General features: G+C 40.1%; 1 protein-coding gene across 2 annotated transcripts; it reads right to left on the bottom strand.

Annotated features, from left to right (window-relative positions):
• Window positions 1–3,393: 3,393 nt before the first annotated feature.
• On the bottom strand, window positions 3,394–19,581 carry jdp2a (Jun dimerization protein 2a). 2 transcript variants are annotated; one of them, XM_058399715.1, is made up of 4 exons: window positions 5,906–6,057; window positions 5,268–5,485; window positions 4,569–4,673; window positions 3,394–4,472 (listed from the first exon to the last, which is right to left on the bottom strand). In XM_058399715.1, exons 1-4 carry the CDS (start codon window positions 6,000–6,002, stop codon window positions 4,287–4,289), a joined length of 606 nt encoding a protein of 201 aa, XP_058255698.1. In that variant the 5' UTR covers window positions 6,003–6,057; the 3' UTR covers window positions 3,394–4,286. The 2 variants fall into 2 exon arrangements, with proteins under 2 accessions (XP_058255698.1, XP_058255699.1); XM_058399716.1 differs by lacking the exon at window positions 5,906–6,057 and adding an exon at window positions 19,305–19,581 and having other exon boundaries at window positions 3,398–4,472.
• Between the last annotated feature and the right edge of the window lie 132 nt (window positions 19,582–19,713).

The raw sequence follows: 19,713 nt of genomic DNA, 5'->3' as shown, positions 1-19,713 counted from the left end.
GTTGGAATAAATTGAAGGCTGCAGGACTCCCTGTAGTGCTGATTGCGCATTAAATGTATGCACGTACTCTAGATGAGGAATTAGCTTTATGTATTCTATGCTATAATTTAAACACTGAATAGCTCAAAGAATTTTTTTTTGATTGAATGCATATGGCACTAGTAATTATTTTGAATTCCATATAATCATATCAAAACAATGGGAAATACAAAGGAAATATGACTTGGACTAAATGATTCACATCAGGACTTGTGCTGTAGCAGCTGATACATAAGTTTGTTCATTCTTTTTAAATCTTATCACAAGTCTTTAAACGTCATCATGTATTCTATATATATATACTTGTTCCTCGTTCTTGCCTGACATAACTTGTTTCATGCAGGGGGCCAAAGTGCACTTCTCCGTTTGTCTGGATAAATGAATCATTCGCTTGCCCTCAGTGACAGCTCAATAAATAAGACATACTTGGACTATGATATATCGTATGAATGCCTTTACGACCCAGCTGAATCCAGTGGAGTGGATTTTGAAGGCAGAACATACAGCATTTTGTTGGGTCATTTCAAGTGCTAAAACAGTCACTTAAAAGGGTAGAAGGTGTTGATTAAGAAATGACTGAAGTTCCAGTCATGTCAATAACACAGTAACTATACTTTCGCTGATGTGAAACAAAAATAAAGAACCATAAACGGATAAAAAAAAAAACCTGACATGAGCAAACTGCTGTGGTATAAAAGGAATAAAACACATCAGGATGAGCTGTTATAGGAAAAATCCACTTCAAGATGGTACTTTGCTTCATGTTGGGCTATACCACACCATCCTGTTATTGATTTATTTATTTGTATCTATTGCACAGCGCTGATGGTGCAACAGTGGCTGGATTTTATACAGCCTCTTTTGAGGATAAGTTGATAACGATGATGAATGATGATGAAGACTTGTTAGTTTTAGCCACTACAGAGGAGGATTCTTTAGAAACCAATGCGCTTCAATAACCACAATCACTTCAGAAGAAGTTTTTGATTCTTTGTCACAGCTGCTCTCTTCATGCATGAATATATTTCAGAATATACACTATATTGCCAAAAGTATTCGCTCACCTGCCTTGACTCACATATGAACTTAAGTGACATCCCATTCCTAATCCATAGGGTTCAATATGACGTCGGTCCACCCTTTGCAGCTATAACAGCTTCAACTCTTCTGGGAAGGCTGTCCACAAGGTTTAGGAGTGTGTTTATGGGAATTTTTGACCATTCTTCCAGAAGCGCATTTGTGAGGTCACACACTGATGTTGGACGAGAAGGCCTGGCTCTCAGTCTCCGCTCTAATTCATCCCAAAGGTGTTCTATCGGGTTGAGGTCAGGACTCTGTGCAGGCCAGTCAAGTTCATCCACGCCAGACTCTGTCATCCATGTCTTTATGGACCTTGCTTTGTGCACTGGTGCACAGTCATGTTGGAAGAGGAAGGGGCCAGCTCCAAACTGTTCCCACAAAGTTGGGAGCATGGAATTGTCCAAAATGTCTTGGTATGCTGAAGCATTCAGAGTTCCTTTCACTGGAACTAAGGGGCCAAGCCCAGCTCCTGAAAAACAACCCCACACCATAATCCCCCCTCCACCAAACTTTACACTTGGCACAATGCAGTCAGACAAGTACCGTTCTCCTGGCAACCGCCAAACCCAGACTCGTCCATCAGATTGCCAGATGGAGAAGCGCGATTCGTCACTCCAGAGAATGCGTCTCCACTGCTCTAGAGTCCAGTGGCGGCGTGCTTTACACCACTGCATCCGACGCTTTGCATTGCACTTGGTGATGTATGGCTTGGATGCAGCTGCTCGGCCATGGAAACCCATTCCATGAAGCTCTCTGCGCACTGTTCTTGAGCTAATCTGAAGGCCACATGAAGTTTGGAGGTCTGTAGCGATTGACTCTGCAGAAAGTTGGCGACCTCTTCGCACTATGTGCCTCAGCATCCGCTGACCCCGCTCCGTCAGTTTACGTGGCCTACCACTTCGTGGCTGAGTTGCTGTCGTTCCCAGACACTTCCACGTTCTTATAATACAGCTGACAGTTGACTGTGGAATATTTAGGAGCGAGGAAATTTCATGACTGGATTTATCACAGTTCCACGCTGGAATTCACTGAGCTCCTGAGAGCGACCCATTCTTTCACAAATGTTTGTAAAAACAGTCTGCATGCCTAGGTTCTTGATTTTATACACCTGTGGCCATGGAAGTGATTAGAACACCTGATTCTGATGATTTGGATGGGTGAGCGAATACTTTTGGCAATATAGTGTATTTCAGAATCAGATGATCATTTTCTTTGAAGAAAATCATGCGGTTACAAAGAGGTTTAGTGTTGCAGTTTCTGACTTGTTTTTATAGTCAAAGCAGGAATGACTCAAAATGATCTCAAACATATTATCTGAGCCACTAGATGTCACTAAGGGCAATCCATAGAAGAGATAAGAGTCCAGGCAGTTATGATTGAACTAAACGGATGTTACAGTGTGGCAAGGACCTGTTTAGAAAGCTTGAGGCATTAAGAACCCTGAGAAACTCTTTGTCCTATATGTGCAGAGCGGTTCATTCATTTCCATATCTGTAGTGTACTTTTTTAGATCTTCAGTATGCTCTCTAACACAATCCCCAGCTGTGCTGTTATGGCAGTAAAGCAGGTTGTTGATATTTTTCCATATCAGGCCCACTGTGGTACTAATGTAAACAAAAGCTAAGGTTAAATACAAAGCAGCTTGCATCATCAGTTATTCATATCAGCTTAATCCCTGGATTTTTGCATTTTCCGCATTCCCCAGTTCAGCCTTGATTTCAGTTTTGTATCATTTCTGTTTCCATACTATTGCTTATTGTGTTGCTGTAGCAGCATGTTTAATGTTGAAATAAATTTGCATAAACGGTCCATTTCATAGCCCTGTGATGGACTGGCGACCTGTCCAGGGTGTACCCCTGCCTTTTGCCCAATGTGCACTGGGATAGGCTCCAGCAGATTCCGGTGACCCTAGTTAGGAATAAAGCGGGTATAAACAATGGATGGTCCATTTCATATTGTTCAAAATTGTCTAGATTTTTAAAACATCAGCACTCACATCACGCTGTTAGAACTGCACCCAAGTCATGATATAACAGTAATTACCTTTACCACAGAGTCTTCATCCATGTCTAATCTGAGCAAATGAATCAGTAATTCTCCTGTGCACCTTTTTCTAAGAATAATCAGTTTTTACATTACATTTGTGATGCTGAAAAATATCCTTCAGCTCAATGCTTTCAGCCATGACCTGGTATAGCCCATAACAAAATCCTATATAATTAGGAAGAAAAATCTGGAAGAAAAAAAAATAAGTTTAAACAATTTCAACTGCACACAAGGTACCAAATAGCTGAAGAGGAACTGATTTAATAATTAAGGACTGTAGAATATACTTCCCAAATACATTGTGTATATTGTTTGCATTTCTTCACAGCCATTAAACATAATGAGTAAGTCACAGAAAAAAAAGGGGGGTTATATAACTATCTGTTATATAGTAGTAATATAAAATGTATCACATCTAGTGATAACAGTCCATATAATGTAATGTACATGAAGTATAAAAAATCAGAAAAAAATATATATATATAAATTGTAGGTAACTATAAGAACAAGATGTAAACAGTCCATATACTGTATATGTGCATACATGACGCCTGCGTCTTAAAAGAGAGAAAGAAAGAAAGAAAGAAAGAAAGAAAGAAAGAAAGAAAGAAAGAAAGAAAGAAAGAAAGAAAGAAAGAAAGAAAGAAAGAAAGAAAAGCAATTTCATGAGGGCAGATTATGATTTGGTATCATGGACATAGCACAAGTCATCCATTTCTATGGCCAAAACAGAGATCATACATGATACCTTGAGGAATGGAGGAGTGTGTCTGTGTTTTTTGTTGTTTTTTTTTGCTATCTGTTACAAACTGTCTTGTTAGCCTTTGTTGGAAAAAGATAAAACCATTAGGCAAAGAAAGACCACAAACAGGGGAAATAAAAAGTACTACAAACGTTGTATCTGTCAGCACGTCACCCAATCTGATTGGGACATGTATGCGTGGGTAAGACAGGGGTTCCACAAAGGCTCAAAAACTCCAAGCACACAGGTTGGAGTGCTTCACTCCATCAACCTTAAATGTCCAAGAGTTCAGAGCTAAGTGCTTCTAGCTAGCTGTATGGAAGCTAACCTGTAAACAGTAAGTGTGGAAAAGCACCACTCAGAGTCTTTGCACTATTCCTCATTTGGCCTCAAGCTGCTCCAGGAGGGGGTTAGCCTCGCTCTCGGGGGTCTTCACACTGTCTGTCCTCACGATGCACGTCGGCCGGTGACGGTTGAGCATGAGGATAAGCTGCTGGCGCTCGTGCTTCAGCTCCTCGATTTGCGCTTTGAGCTCAGAGTTCATCATCTCCAGCCTCTCCGACTCCTGAATGTGATGAATTTGTAGTGTTGGTGTTGCATGCAATCTACTGCCTTTGATAGTATTGTATTGCAACAATCAAGGCTAAAAGAGAAAACCTACCCTTTGTAGATACTCTGTTCGCTCCTTTTTTTTGTTTCGACATCGTGCTGCTGCCACTTTGTTTTTTTCTCGCCTCCTCTTCCTCCTCTCCTCTTCCTCATCTTTCTAAATGAGGTACCAACATCTGCATTAGTTCATTAGGTCAAATAGATGTTTACAGAATCCCAAGAGCAAGTGAATGTTCTTAAATCTGCCTTTGCTTTGCCGTCTAAATGCAGTCGGGTACATACTACGAACAATAACCTCCTGTGATGCAAAGTAAATAGAGATTGCTGAAAAGGTCCTTCCATGTGTCCGATATTCTGACTAGGCCTTTATTCAGATGACAAAGAGCAGCATTGTGTCTTCTGTATCAGGCATTAGTCATGCAATTACTGACTGCCCACTAGATGGACTCATTGTTCTTTGTAGATATAAAAATGTCATTCATAACCTTTCGCATTTCTAGCTCTTGTAGACATTCTGTCTTCAGTACTGATCATCATAAGCACAGTAACAGATCAAATATTTACCTTAAGCTGATATTCTACAATTGAATAATAATTAGCGAAACTAAGGGTTGCCCTGGTATACTTTAAAATTTGAATGCAGTTTAGTAGTTACTGGGTTTCAACAGTCAGGTATATCATGTGGTTTCAAGCTAAATTTACTGTGTTAACACTAAGTCTACATGGTACACAAACTAATTTAATGCCTCACCTCAGCTTTAATAGGAAGATGGTGCTTGCTCAGCTTGCCCAGAAGGTGCAGAGGAGACAGCATGGCTCCTAGGCTGCACAGGTCGGCGTATTTGAGCTGGTCTGTGAGCGTCGTGGCAGAGATCCCAGCCAGCGGGCCCAGGCTGGGTAAAGAGCCTGCTGTCACCGAAGGGTCAGGGATCTGTCCGGGCATCATGGCATACACGCCCTTCACCACAGCTAGAACACACACCATGACAGGAATTGGAGTTCATTTTCACTTAAGTACTTAATCTCTATGGAAACAAAACAGACTGCTGCAAAACAGAGCGTGGCCTTGCTGTAAAATCTTGGTTGTTTAATAATCCAAAAAGATTACATGAATGATATAACCTTATAGCGTATGGTTGTACTGTAAATATGCATTCTTACTTATCTGAGCCTGCAATCTCTTTCAAGTAACAAGTGTAAATTTGTGAACCCCTGCAGCCACTGTAACTTACAATATCCTTGACTGAAAAAGTGCATGCATGTTCAACAATACACAGCACAACCAGACAAAACCACAGACACAACCAGTCCATCATCACTACCACGCAACCACAGTCTACATTCGCACTGAGGACAATCGCACATAATGTATTATTTGCATGCCATTACCTTTCCCCTGCTCCTTTTTTTTCCCTGCCACTCCATGCCACACAAACAATATATGTCTCTCAAGCTCCCACTCCACCCTTCCATAGCATACTCCCATTTACAGCCGCTTTGGCAAGACTCGCTCCAGAGGCCAGGCTGAAAGGCACACACAAAAGTAGTCCCAGACACATTCCCTTTTATCCCGTAGAGAGAAGAAGAGAGTGAGCCAGCCAAAACCCGCCTGCTGCCCGCTTTTCCCCCCACGCCGGCCTGCTCACCGCTCGCTGTGTCAGAACACTGGAATGTGGCCACAGAGGAACAGCACAATGTCATCGGCCTCCACCACTGGCCTGCTCCAAAAATCCTTTTTTTTTTTTTTAAGAAACACTTTTAACAAGACTCGAGGCTGGAAATGAAGTCTACACTGGAATTTTGAGCTCATTTTGTGTCTGCAGCGGATGCTAGTGGTTTCTGCACCTGATAATGCAAGAGAATGAAACAACTTCTACGATAGTACTTTCGTAATGGTGGTTCCTCAAACAGATAAAAGAACCCTTTCCAGTTTAATGTCAACGTTAACACCTAAGCACGTAGGAAACTGGACCTAATTAAGATTTTCCACTGATAATAATAGAAGAAGTCACACACAATAAGAGGGACACAGATTCTTTCAAATGATCGGTTCAGGAGAGAGTTCTGTAAAAAAGGTAAGGATTGCTGAAAGACCATGAGTGTTAAGCTCTAGTCATACCAAACCATATGCTTTTTTTTTTTTTTGCTTTTTTTTTACCAAACCATATCTAATTTATGATGGCCTTTATATTTACTTCATGTACAAAATATTGCAGTCCTGTGGCCAGGAGGAGAATCTAACCCAGTGGTCATGTTGCGTTCTTAACCCCAACTCCATAATTTGTCACCAAGCAGAGGAACTGTGAGACATTAACTTCTCTTGTAACTATTTGTACACTTGTTTTCATGTACATTTGTGTAACAGAAATAATAAGTAATAAATCCGAACAAAGAACGCACATTACAGTTACAAATCTACCGAAGTCTATTACATACACAGTACCCTCCAAAAGTATTAGAACAGCAGGATCAATAGTTATTTTTGCTAAACACTGAATACATTTGAAAAAAAAATGAATGAGACGATAGATCAGATTTTCCTGATTTTATTTCCTGATGCGTTAAACAACTTAAAACACTGCACCTTCGGTGGAGACTGCACTTGAGGAAACAAAATGAAGACAAAAGAGCTGTCTGTGTGAAAAAGCAAGCCATTTCGGAGCTAGGAAAAGAGGGAAAATCAATCAGAGCCATTGCACAAGCACTGGGCATGGACAATACAACAATTTGGAATAGACTGGAAACCACTGGTGTATTAACAACCAGACATCAAACAGGTTGGCCAAGAAAAACAACAGTAGATGACAAACATTGTGAGAACTGTAAAGAAAAACCCCAAAACTACAGTCAGTGACATCACCAACAACCTCCATAGAGCAGGGGTGAAAGTATCACAATTTAACATTTAAAGAGAAGAAAAATCTATAAAGGCTATACCACAAGATACAATGCAAGATTGCATGGCAGCATCTAGTCTTTACTTATGATATAACTCATGGCGCTAACAGCAGAATAAATTCTTAAGTCTACAGAAACTTTCAGTCTGCCAGTTTACAGAGAAATGTATCCGATCTAATTAAGAGGGATTCATCACGCAGCAAGACAGTGACCCAAAACACACTGCCAACACAACAGACGATTTCATCAGGGGAAAGAAAAAGTGGAAGGTTTTAGACTGGCCAAGTCAGTCACCAGACCTTAACCCCATTGAGCAGCATTTCACCTCCTGAAGAGGAGACTGAAAGGAGAAACCCTCCAAAACAAACAACAACTGAAAGAAGCTACAGTACAAACCTGGAACAAAATCACAAAAGAAGAATTTGGTGAGGTCACTGGTTTGCCGGCTTGAAACATTGTTATTGCAAGTAAGAGACACCGTATGCAACCAAATATTAAGCGGTATTCACTTTAACTTACTTCATGACTGTTACTGTTAAGTATTAACATGACTGTTAATATTTTAGCTTACCTAAAGATTGTGTGGTCTGCCACCAAAGGCACCATGTGTATGTGCCATGTATATCTCAGGAAATTGAAGCTGAAACTCTGATCTATCGTCTCATATTCATCTTTTGATCACGAACCCAAATGTCTACAGTGTGAAGGAAAAACACGCAGTTGCAGTTCCACAGTAGCTTAATATGGGTATAATGCATCTACACATGCTCCATCACAGCAAATGCCATTACGGAGAACTGTTTCCTGAGTGAAATCCATTCAAATCTCCATCCTCGAAACTTGGTGTATGTTTCCAAATAAAACTCCATGTGGGCCAGCCAGGACAAGCATGTATTCAAGCGATGACAGCATGATTAATTTGGAAAAATAAATGAAATACAACAGTGTTCCCTTTGTTTAGATTTTCACCAGTTCTATAGAGCACTATAATGCACTATCCTGAGCAACCAAAAATACCCCAAATATGACTTAAGCTGGATGAAGAAATGGACTTTTAAAATGAAATGAAATTCATTTACCATGACTTTCAAAATAGCAACACTTAATACAAGCCTCGTAACACTTAAAGTAGAAACAGGTGCATTCAAGACTTGGATGAAATATGTAACTGCTTACAAATTTAATAAACAAAGCATTGATTATAGATAGGACTGGTAAAAATACTACAGCTAACGAGTCCAGCTATCATAAAGCAGTGCTTATTGAAGTGCAGTTTTAAGCAATATTTTCCTTGGAAATCTGTGTTTCAAATGTGGAAGTTATTCTGCTTTTATCAGCAACGTTGTAAAGAAAGTGAAACATGAAAAAAGGAAGTAGTTAATAGGTCATTGACAGTATCGATGTGTGAACCCTCTCCTGGCAGAAGGTGCTCTTTTGTTGATTGCAGTGAATAACTGATTTTATTTGGATGAGAAAGACACATTTGTTGTCAAACTGATTTAAGCACAGACTGACCATACACAGCTATACTAATGTTTCTTATAATTAAGTTACTTAGGTTTACATTACTGGTTAAAACAAAAGTCAATGGTAACAACGTACACATGTAATATTTTCATTTCATTGTCTGTACCGCTTATCCAATCTATACTCGGGTCACGTGCCTATGTCAGGCGGCATCGGGCATCAAGGCAGGATACACCCTGGATGGAGTGCCAACCCATCGCAGGGCACACACACACACTCATTTACTCACACAGTCACACACTACGGGCAATTTAGAGACTCCAAAAGCCTAGTAGCATGTCTTTGGACTGTGGGAGGAAACCGGAGCACCCAGAGGAAACCCACCAAGCACGGGGAGAACATGCAAACTCCACACACACAGTAAGCGGGAGCGAGACTCAAACCCAGAACACACATATAATATGTGAGGGCAAAAATTTTATTTGTATAGAGCTTTTAACAATGGACATTGTCTTAAAGAAGCTTTACCGTACATAGGAAATATAGTACGAAAGCTCAAGATTAATATTAGACAAAAAAAGTTTAAGATTAGACTTACACTACCGCTCAAAGGTTTGGGATCACTGAAAAAGATTTTTTCCAAGGAAACACACACAACATTAGTCTGAATAGAAAATATAGCAAAAGAACAGGACATGCTGACATGTCAGAGTTAGAAATAATGATTTTGATGGAAATGATTAATGTTTTCTTCAAACTTTGACTTTTGCAACAATTACAGCCTGGGCATTCTAGCGGTCAATTTTTTCTAGATAATCTGATGAGATTTCACCCCATGCTTCCTGGAGCATCTCCCACAAGATGGATTGGCTGATGGAGTCTTCCTCCGTAGCTGAAATCAAGCTGAAATACACTATATTGCCAAAAGTATTCACTCACCCATCCAAATAATCAGAATCAGGTGTTCCAATCACTTCCATGGCCACAGGTGTATAAAATCAAGCACCTAGGCATGCAGAGTGTTTTTACAAACATTTGTGAAAGAATGGGTCGCTCTCAGGAGCTCAGTGAATTCCAGCGTGGAACTGTGGTAGGATGCCACCTGTGCAACAAATCCAGTCGTGAAATTTCCTCGCTCCTAAATATTCCACAGTCAACTGTCAGCTGTATTATAAGAACGTGGAAGTGTCTGGGAACGACAGCAACTCAGCCACGAAGTGGTAGGCCACGTAAACTGACGGAGCGGGGTCAGCGGATGCTGAGGTGCATAGTGCGAAGAGGTCGCCAACTTTCTGCAGAGTCAATCGCTACAGACCTCCAAACTTCATGTGGCCTTCAGATTAGCTCAAGAACAGTGCGCAGAGAGCTTCATGGAATGGGTTTCCATGGCCGAACAGCTGCATCCAAGCCATACATCACCAAGTGCAATGCAAAGCGTCGGATGCAGTGGTGTAAAGCACGCTGCCTCTGGACTCTAGAGCAGTGGAGACGCGTTCTCTGGAGTGACAAATCGCGCTTCTCCATCTGGCAATCTGATGGACGAGTCTGGGTTTGGCGGTTGCCAGGAGAACGGTACTTGTCTGACTGCATTGTGCCAAGTGTAAAGTTTGGTGGAGGGGGGATTATGGTGTGGGGTTGTTTTTCAGGAGCTGGGCTTGGCCCCTTAGTTCCAGTGAAAGGAACTCTGAATGCTTCAGCATACCAAGACATTTTGGACAATTCCATGCTCCCAACTTTGTGGGAACAGTTTGGAGCTGGCCCCTTCCTCTTCCAACATGACTGTGCACCAGTGCACAAAGCAAGGTCCATAAAGACATGGATGACAGAGTCTGGTGTGGATGAACTTGACTGGCCTGCACAGAGTCCTGACCTCAACCCGATAGAACACCTCTGGGATGAATTAGAGCGGAGACTGAGAGCCAGGCCTTCTCGTCCAACATCAGTGTGTGACCTCACAAATGCGCTTCTGGAAGAATGGTCAAAAATTCCCATAAACACACTCCTAAACCTTGTGGACAGCCTTCCCAGAAGAGTTGAAGCTGTTATAGCTGCAAAGGGTGGACCGACGTCATATTGAACCCTATGGATTAGGAATGGGATGTCACTTAAGTTCATATGCGAGTCAAGGCAGGTGAGCGAATACTTTTGGCAATATAGTGTATGCAAGTGATCCCAAACTTTTGAGCGGTAGTGTATATTTAAAATTATTTATATTAATCCCTAATACCTGATGAGCAAGGGTGATTCCACCTTCTTGATGCACACAAAACCTTCCTGATTAATAACTCTCAATAGTGAAGTTTCTTCAGTCTACAAACTGTGTTGCAGTCCAGGCCCATTTGATGCTTTGCATCCGAAGTGCAAAGACAGTCCAACTCAGCTGAAGAAACTATTAAAACCTTTCAGCTGGGAAATCACATTTTAAGGGTGGGATGCTGTAGCTGATCAGTCTAGGGAGTATAAAATCATCTTTGTCTTCATATCACCATCAGAATATATTAGTCCACTTCCAAAACCTTCACCTGATCCTCACTGTTTATTAGGGTTTACTGAGTAACATAACAACTCTATCTGTATCTGTATCTAAAGCTGAATAGAGTGCAAAAGAAACAGTGTTTCCCCTCCCAATTTTTCTTTTTTCCTTTTCCTTGAATGAACCATACATCTATACATATTGAAAACACTAGGAGACAGTGGAAAAAACAGAGAGAAATTCCAGTGCTTTCACTATAGTCTGAATTCTTGCTCACAATTCTCAGGACTGTTTTTTATTAATCCTATTATTTTTTATTCGAACCTGACAGCCATATCCTAACAAAATTAAATGGGTCCATTACCTAAATAAATACATTTACATGGTTAAATGAACTCACTGTGAAAGCCTTATAATTCTATATAATTTCATTTTTTATTGTAGTTACAACCCTGTATATCCTGTAATATCCTGCTGTATTGTAGTTACAAGCCTGTATATCCTGTAATTGGATTACACGTCATTCCCCGGCACATTAATATATCACTTTCCATTCTGTAATATTGGCACATTCTATACTGTTATTGCATATCATATAATTGCACATCATGCTACTTCAGGCAACATATACACCGGGGTCATAATGTTATGCTTGGTCAGTGTAATATTGCACATTACAATAAATTTGCACTTTTTTTTTCGTATTATTTCTATTCATTATTTCCTTAAATTGGTTAAACGTAAAAAAAATTGAAATTGAAATTATTTAGATGCACAGTCTAGGAGGAGTGGCCAGATTTTCATTTCACTGCAAGTTGTATACTGTATATAACTGTGAACGTCCATCCATCCATTTTCTATACCCGCTTTATTCTTAATTAGGGTCACTGCTAGAGCCTATCCCAGTGCGCACTGGGTGAAAAAGCAGGGGTACACCCTGGACAGGTATAACTGTGAACGTGATAATCTTGAATATTGAATTTTCTAGATTTTAATACTTCTGGATTGTTTTCCAATTATTGCCTTTTCCTTTTGTTTTGATTGATGACTCTGTGCCTGTTAGATTCAGACACTTTTGCCTGTTTATGCAAACCGTACAATCTAAACCCTAAGACTATCAAGAAGCAGAAAACTAATCAACGACAGACCATTCACTGACTACAAATGGTATTACCTTGTGCTGAGGTAAACTGGTGTTAAAAATTACAAAAATGACACGTTCAATGCCGTGGCACTCGGCAGGTTTGACTGCACTCGTCTGCTCTGCACACACTTTATCAACATCCTTGATGTTTGTGAGAAATCTTGTCCACCACATTTTGTTTCTGCATTGGATATATTGATGCAGGAACAGCACATTTTGTTACAAGACACAATATTTGAGAACATATTCTGTTTGAACTGTCTGCTACCGGTTTACGAAATATGCTGGATTCTTCTGTATGTGTGATATTTTATTTGCTTCCTACATAAAATAGCAAGATGTCTGACGATGAAACATTAATTCACAGAATGCCAGTGAAGAGAGCACTGAAGGAATCTGCACACTAAATACAAGATACAGAGAAAACTCAGCCATTGATGCTCACAGGGACCTGGTGGTTAAAATATGGAAAATTCCAGGGCAGGCTTTTAGACAGAGAATGTATTTGTTGCTGAAGCTGAGAAGTAATCTTACAGCATTTTACAACACCAGCGATGAAGGAGGGACAACATTTGGAAAAGAGCTTTATCTTACCTTCATATTTAACGAATTGACTAGTTTCTGGACATGTTCTTTTTAGAAATGGTCACTGCGAATGTACAGTGCTATTAGGTAGAAGGTGTTATGTTTGTCTCTTTTTAAAAAGACTAGCCACAATATGCTCCATTTATGACCACAGTCAGGGAATAAATAAAAACCAGTAGGATGCCCCCTAGTCATTTTCATTTGACATTTTGTTGCGGCAGAACCGGCTTGCCATTTCTGCACTATAATCTATGAATGGCAAATCGTATCCAACTGATCTGGTTAGTTGTTCAAAGGTTGTTCCTCACAAGCAGTCTGTACTGCATGACTAAAAATCCCACAACTGCAGTACTGCTTACATTTGTACTGCAGTTATGACTTGCTGTAATGCACACAGTGCAAAATTCACACTTTGCAAGAGCTCTTTGTCCCTGAATATACAAAACATTCATCATGTTCTTTGTGGTAGCTGATTGCCAAAAGAATATGTTTCAAATTATGGAGATTGGAGAAGAAATATTGTCTGACATCACATCATATCTGTTCTTTTGCCAGAACTCCATTTACTCTGTTCCTAAAGAACATGTTCATACAGAACATATTGGTGTTATTTCTGTGGTTGTCCCCACCTGTCTCCTAAAAGCTTAGTTTTGATTCGGTTGCGGGTCATCACACTTCGTACCGCTTGGTGTACATGTGTTCAATTAAGATTCATCACTGATATGGAAAACGTCTGGGTATCTGAGACACAGTACATCACAACAGGAACACGAGCAAATGATTTAAAACTGCTGTGGCGAAGCCAGAAATGTCTGACAGGACAATCGGAATGAAATTCATGTTCTTGTGCGCTAGATATAATCAGAGGAACGTCTGTCAGCGGAAAGTGATGAGGCGTGATTAAGTGTGTATTCTAAATATCAGGTTTCCACAAATGTAACTAATACCCCACCTACTGTTTAATACTACAGCGCTGCATTAGAAGTACATTTGAATAATTTAAAAGCAGTTAGAATTGATTCATTTTTAATGATGTCTTGTGGATTTTTTTTAATAACGCAAAATAGCATTTTATTAAAAAAAAAAAAACACCAACCTTTTAATATTCACAATATTTTCTAGAACAAAAAGATAATTAAGGTCAGATTGACTGTATTCTCTAAAACGACAGGTTCAATTTGTTTCTCTTAAACTAAAAAAGAATGAACCAGCTGTTTTTTATTGGTTACTACAGCTAGGAAACAAGTGAAGCATGAGTAAAAGAAAAAATGTGTGCTGAAATAGAAACCTATGTGCCGTTCTAACTGTACAACACACTGTAAAGCACTGACACAGTCCTATTCATTTTTACTGTTGCGTGGTGGGATCAGACCACGATATACTGCTGCACACTGTTCGCATGGAGAACGATGGCGAATGTTACCATTACTGCTATCTAAGGGAAAAATATTCCAGATCAGCACATTTTTCTTTTAGCTACACAGACCTATTCAGCAGAATCTTTTCCATTCTGACACACTTGTCACATCCCCCATCTATATATAAGTATATCTGACATACAAATGAAAATAAGACAGCGTTAACTGTATTTCCAAAGGCTACTTAATTATAAGGATCTCAGGGTGTTTGTTTACCTGACCAGTTAAAATTCTATTATATGTACATATAAAGTAGTCAGTAGGCCCGAGAACGAGTTTCAGTTCTGAAAAGCTATGCACGGCAACACGAGGTCAAGAAAATCTGGAAGCAATGGTAGTGCCCTTCTCCTCATTGCATAACAATTTCTATAAGGCTACATAATAACACTGACCTTTACGCCTTCAAGAAGCTTCAGTTAATCAACCACCTACAGTGTCACAGCATGATGCACCAAATAGTGGAGGTTTATAACAACAAACTCCTTCCACACAAATATACCTCACCCGCCTATAATTTATTTATAATTATAGCTCTGTCGGTTTTCAGCACTCCGACTTTACCGTTTTTACCAGTATGGTCTATTTCCAGAATGGAAATTTGCTTATTGGACATTTTAAATCTGTATAAACAAATGAATTATATAATCGCCGAAAGTCTAATTACAATTAGTCAGGACTCTGTTGGCTTTCAGTGTAAGACATTTTTACCTCTGTTGGAATAAGCATACACAGAATTTTCAATGGTTGAAAATTGCTGTACTCCTTCAAATTTTAGATGCTTAACACAGAGAGCAATATGAGCCATTATATGAGCCATTAACCATCACTGTGGAGTGTGACATGACACAGACATTCAATGTTGAACATGGGCACCTCCTAAACAGGCAGAAATTCCATTTTTCGCCTCTGGTAAAAAAAAAAAAAAAGAGTTAAGAGGAAAATCCACTCAGTGTCACAATCTTCAGTGTTGTCCAAGTTGCGAAATTGAAATCCAATGAAATTCTGACTTAACATAAGTTTAAACATCTTTCATCAACATGGTCCATTTTCATCTTAGTGACGTTTCCTACATTACCCAAATTGCTGTCTGACTACCTGTTGACTGTGGACTTATTCTGCCTCAAAATTATTTGCCTCAAAAGTCAAAAATAAATCAATCTCAAACTCATTGTGCATTTGAGCTACAAGGTGGGGAAACCATGGACGTCTCCATTTTCATCTTTCGATAGCTTCCCAGCTAACTCCAGTCAGGAGTGGTGATTTACCTCCTCAAAACAGCAAATCAGTGTTATAGATTTATTATATTATATTATAGATAACATGCAAATATGTCTGTATTTTGATTAATCTACAGCAAATAAATGTATATAGTTGCCTCCAAAAGTATTGGAACAGCAAGGCCGATTATTTTTGTCTTTTGCTTTACACTGAAGACATTCCGATCTTTTGCACTAAAGGGGGGGGGGAATGAGAATATGAGTTCATAGAACAGAATCTTAGCTTTCAGTTCCTGATATTTATATCTAGATGTGTTAAACTAGGAATGTGGCACATTTGCTGTCAAACACCAACAATAAAGAACACTTAATATTTGCTTGCTTATCTCCTGCTTGATTGTTTATCTCTTTAGGAGGTGACATGCTGTTCAACTGGGTGAAAGTGACTGACGTGTCCAGCCCAAAACGTTTCACTTTTGGAAGTGGTTTCAATCATACACTGTCTTGCTGTAAGATTAGATTCGATTAGATTAGATTGGACGCATTCCTTTGTAAACTGCTAGACAGAATGTTTCTGCACACTTCGAAACACTGAATTTCTTCTACTGTGACCAGCTACATCATCAGGTAAGATTAGTGAGCCTGTTCCAGAAGCAGCCATGCAAACCCAAACCATGAAATTACCTCCACCCTGCTCCACTGGCGTAAAAACCCCAAACTGAAGTCTGCTGGTGATTACTAGGACAAAAATCTAGATTAAATTGTTAAATGAAACACAAATTGAACTGTTTGTCCATAACGATATGCATAAAGGAAAAAAGGGCGAGGCTTTAATCCAAAGAACATTGTTCCATCTGTATAGCACAGAGCTGGCAGCATCATGTTGTGGGCGTGTTTTGCTGGAAAAAGAATGTCATCATAAGGAAGGAGAATTATCTAGAAATACTGAAGCAACACCTTAAGACATCAGAAAGAACGACGTCACAATTAGATCTTCCAGCAGGACAATCATCCTAAGCATACCTGCTGTTAGAAATGACCTAAAAAGACAACAAAGCCAAAATACTGAATCACAGAGCACTGACCTGAACTGCACTGAAAATTTATGCAAAAAAGTCAAGATCAATGGTTTTGCAATGAGCAAAAATTCCAGCATTGTGTATTGTGAGAAGCATGTAGAAGATGACGGCAAGTATTTGATTTAAGTTTAAGCAATACGCTTATAAAAGTGAACTTAAAAATAAAATTTGATGCACTGAAAATCTGACATAGTAAATGAAAGGTGAAATAAATCCATATCCTCTTATGGAAATAAAGTACATACCCTATTTGACTTAGCACAGGAAATGTACCTTAACATGAATCATGTAAAGTTGTAGAACGTTGAGTGTCAGTGTTTTTAGCCTAGGTGTATGTAAATTTTGGGGCCTCCCTTCATCTTTAACTAAAGAGAATTATAATTTAGTCTTTTAATTTGTCCAGCTATCTGTAAACAGATGAGGTTCCAAAGCTTCAACGTTGATGTTAATACCACCATCAGCCCCATCATGCTTGCCATCTCATCGATGGCTAACTCACCATGTCTCTGCCGTAACTCAACAACTGTGTCATAAGCTGCTACGCAATCTGGAAATTTGAGTTAGGCGTTTCCTGTCTCCACAGTTTCAATGCTGGATTTCTCATTATTATGACATCAAACATCACTGGAGGATGGTTTAAAATTGTTTAAAATTGCTAATTTTTTCCCCCTCATATTAAACACCAGTGTAACTGCACTAGCAATGTTCCTTTGTAACATCAGCATGAAAGACACGCACTAACTTCTCACAACAAATTATCATCAGAATGGCTAAGCGCGTAAAAAAAAAAAAAGACCAGGCATAACATTATGACCACCTGCCTAATATTGTGTTAGTCCCCCTTTTGCTGCCAAAACAGCCCTGATCCTTCATGCACTGTGTATTCTGACATCTTTCTATCGGAACCACCGTTAACTTCTTCAGCAATTTGACCAACAGTAGTAGTCTGTTGTATCGGATCACACGGGTCAGCCTTCACTCCCTATGTGGATCAGTGAGACTTGGCTGCCCACGACCCTGGTTGCTGGTTCACCACTGTTCCTTCCTTGGACTACTGCACCTTTCCTTTGGCCCTTGTCAAACCTCGCTCAAATCGTTACGCTTGACCATTTTTCCTTCTTCCAACACGGACAAGATGTTCACTTGTTGCCTAATATATCCCACCAACTAACAGGTGCCATGATGAGGAGATAATCAGTGTTATTCACTTCACCTCTCACTGCTCATAATGTTATGCCTGATCGGTGTATGTGTTTCAGTATTCCTTTAATTAAACAAACAGCATTCCAGAATAAATGACACTTTATGACCAAAAGTCTGTGGACACCTGACCATTACACCCTGCCGTATGCTACAGAATTACAATTTTCTTTCACCGGAACCAAAGAGCCTGAACCTGTTCACGCATGATAATGCCCCTGCACACAAAGTGGGCTGAATGAAGGCGAGATTTGCCAAGACTGGAGTGGAAGAACCCGAGCGGCCTCAACAGAGCCCAGATCTCAACCACACTAAACACTTCTGAGATGAACTGCACCCTAGACTGACATCCTCGCCTGACATCAGTGCCAGACCTCACTAATGCTCTCGTGGCTGAATGGACACAGATCCCCACAGCCACGGTCCGAAATCTAGTGGAAAGCGTTCCCAGAGGAGTGGAAGTGGGACGTTCAAACAGGACACGAGGCCAAATAGCGTATCTAGTGAATCGCAGCAACTTCTTGAGATATTTTTAGAAATATTTTTTTGGACTATATCTGCCAAATGGACATGAAGCATTTAATGCTCATGAACTCCACGTTGGATGCAGAATGCCTCCAAAGTGTCCACGTTAATTATGGTAAAGATACACGACACGCGAGGTGTTCAAAACGACATTAAAAGGTGCTAATAGACGTAACCTGTTTTGCAAAACATAATAAATAGATTTGTTTCAATTTCCAGTGTAACGCCCTGTGTTGTGAGTCAGGCTCAAAGCGGAAGTGGGTCGTCACTAAAACATGTAGCGTGTCTTACATAACACGAAAAGTAACCAGCACGAGCCTAGTGGAAAAAACTGAAATGAGTGTAAAAAAAAAGCACTCCCGTTGTTATTATCATTCCCTTTTTTTCCTGTATTATTTATTCTCTCTGTTCAGTAGCTCTTCAACTTGGCTCGATGGAGAGAAATTTCGGAAACCTTCAAAGGCATGGTTGTGTTTAATTAGTGGAGATGTGCTCACGAGGGGGAATTTGCATAAACGCGCTACAGCGCCACACAATACGGCAAATACGAAAGGCACACTTTTTTATTTTATTTTTTGCACTAGTCTACGTGACAAAATGCTATTGCACAAAACGGAGGAAATGTAATAATAATAAATAATAATAATAATAATTTAAAAAGTGTCGCTGAAGCGCCGTGCGAGCGTGGCGCCGTGCAAAATCCCAATCCTCCTCCTCCTCCTCCTCCTTCTCCTCCGCCTCTTGCGCCTTTCCTGCTAAAGTTCCTAAACTTTGCGGCTTACCTGACTTAGATCCCGCGTTCCCGTGATGTGCCTTCTTCAGGTCAGCTGGGGGTCTCGAGTAGATTTTGAACAGGGGAAAGCGTTGCATCAGCACGTTTATACACTGATCCCTGACTGGGAGGACTCGGGAATGCGGAACTCTCTGTGCTCCGGCAGCCAGACGTAAGCAGGGATGCAGAAAAAAAACTGTCCTGCACCAAAAAGAAGCAGGGGGCAGAGAGAAGGGGAGAAGTGAGGGAAGTCCTGTTCACTCCACCCCTTAGATACCAGAAAACAAACAACCCACTAACCCTGAAGAGCCGGAGAAGAGCTCAGCTAAAAAAAAAAAATAATAATAATAAGCTATCCAAACAGAGACTAAGCCCATATGGAAGGGAGCATATCCCCAGTGTCTGTGAAGCAAACCCGT

This window comes from Hemibagrus wyckioides, linkage group LG09 (genome assembly GCF_019097595.1).
Source record: "Hemibagrus wyckioides isolate EC202008001 linkage group LG09, SWU_Hwy_1.0, whole genome shotgun sequence".
Lineage (NCBI taxonomy): Eukaryota > Metazoa > Chordata > Actinopteri > Siluriformes > Bagridae > Hemibagrus > Hemibagrus wyckioides.
Note: the sequence above shows the minus strand (reverse complement) of the source record. Positions and strands in the feature narration are given on the sequence as shown.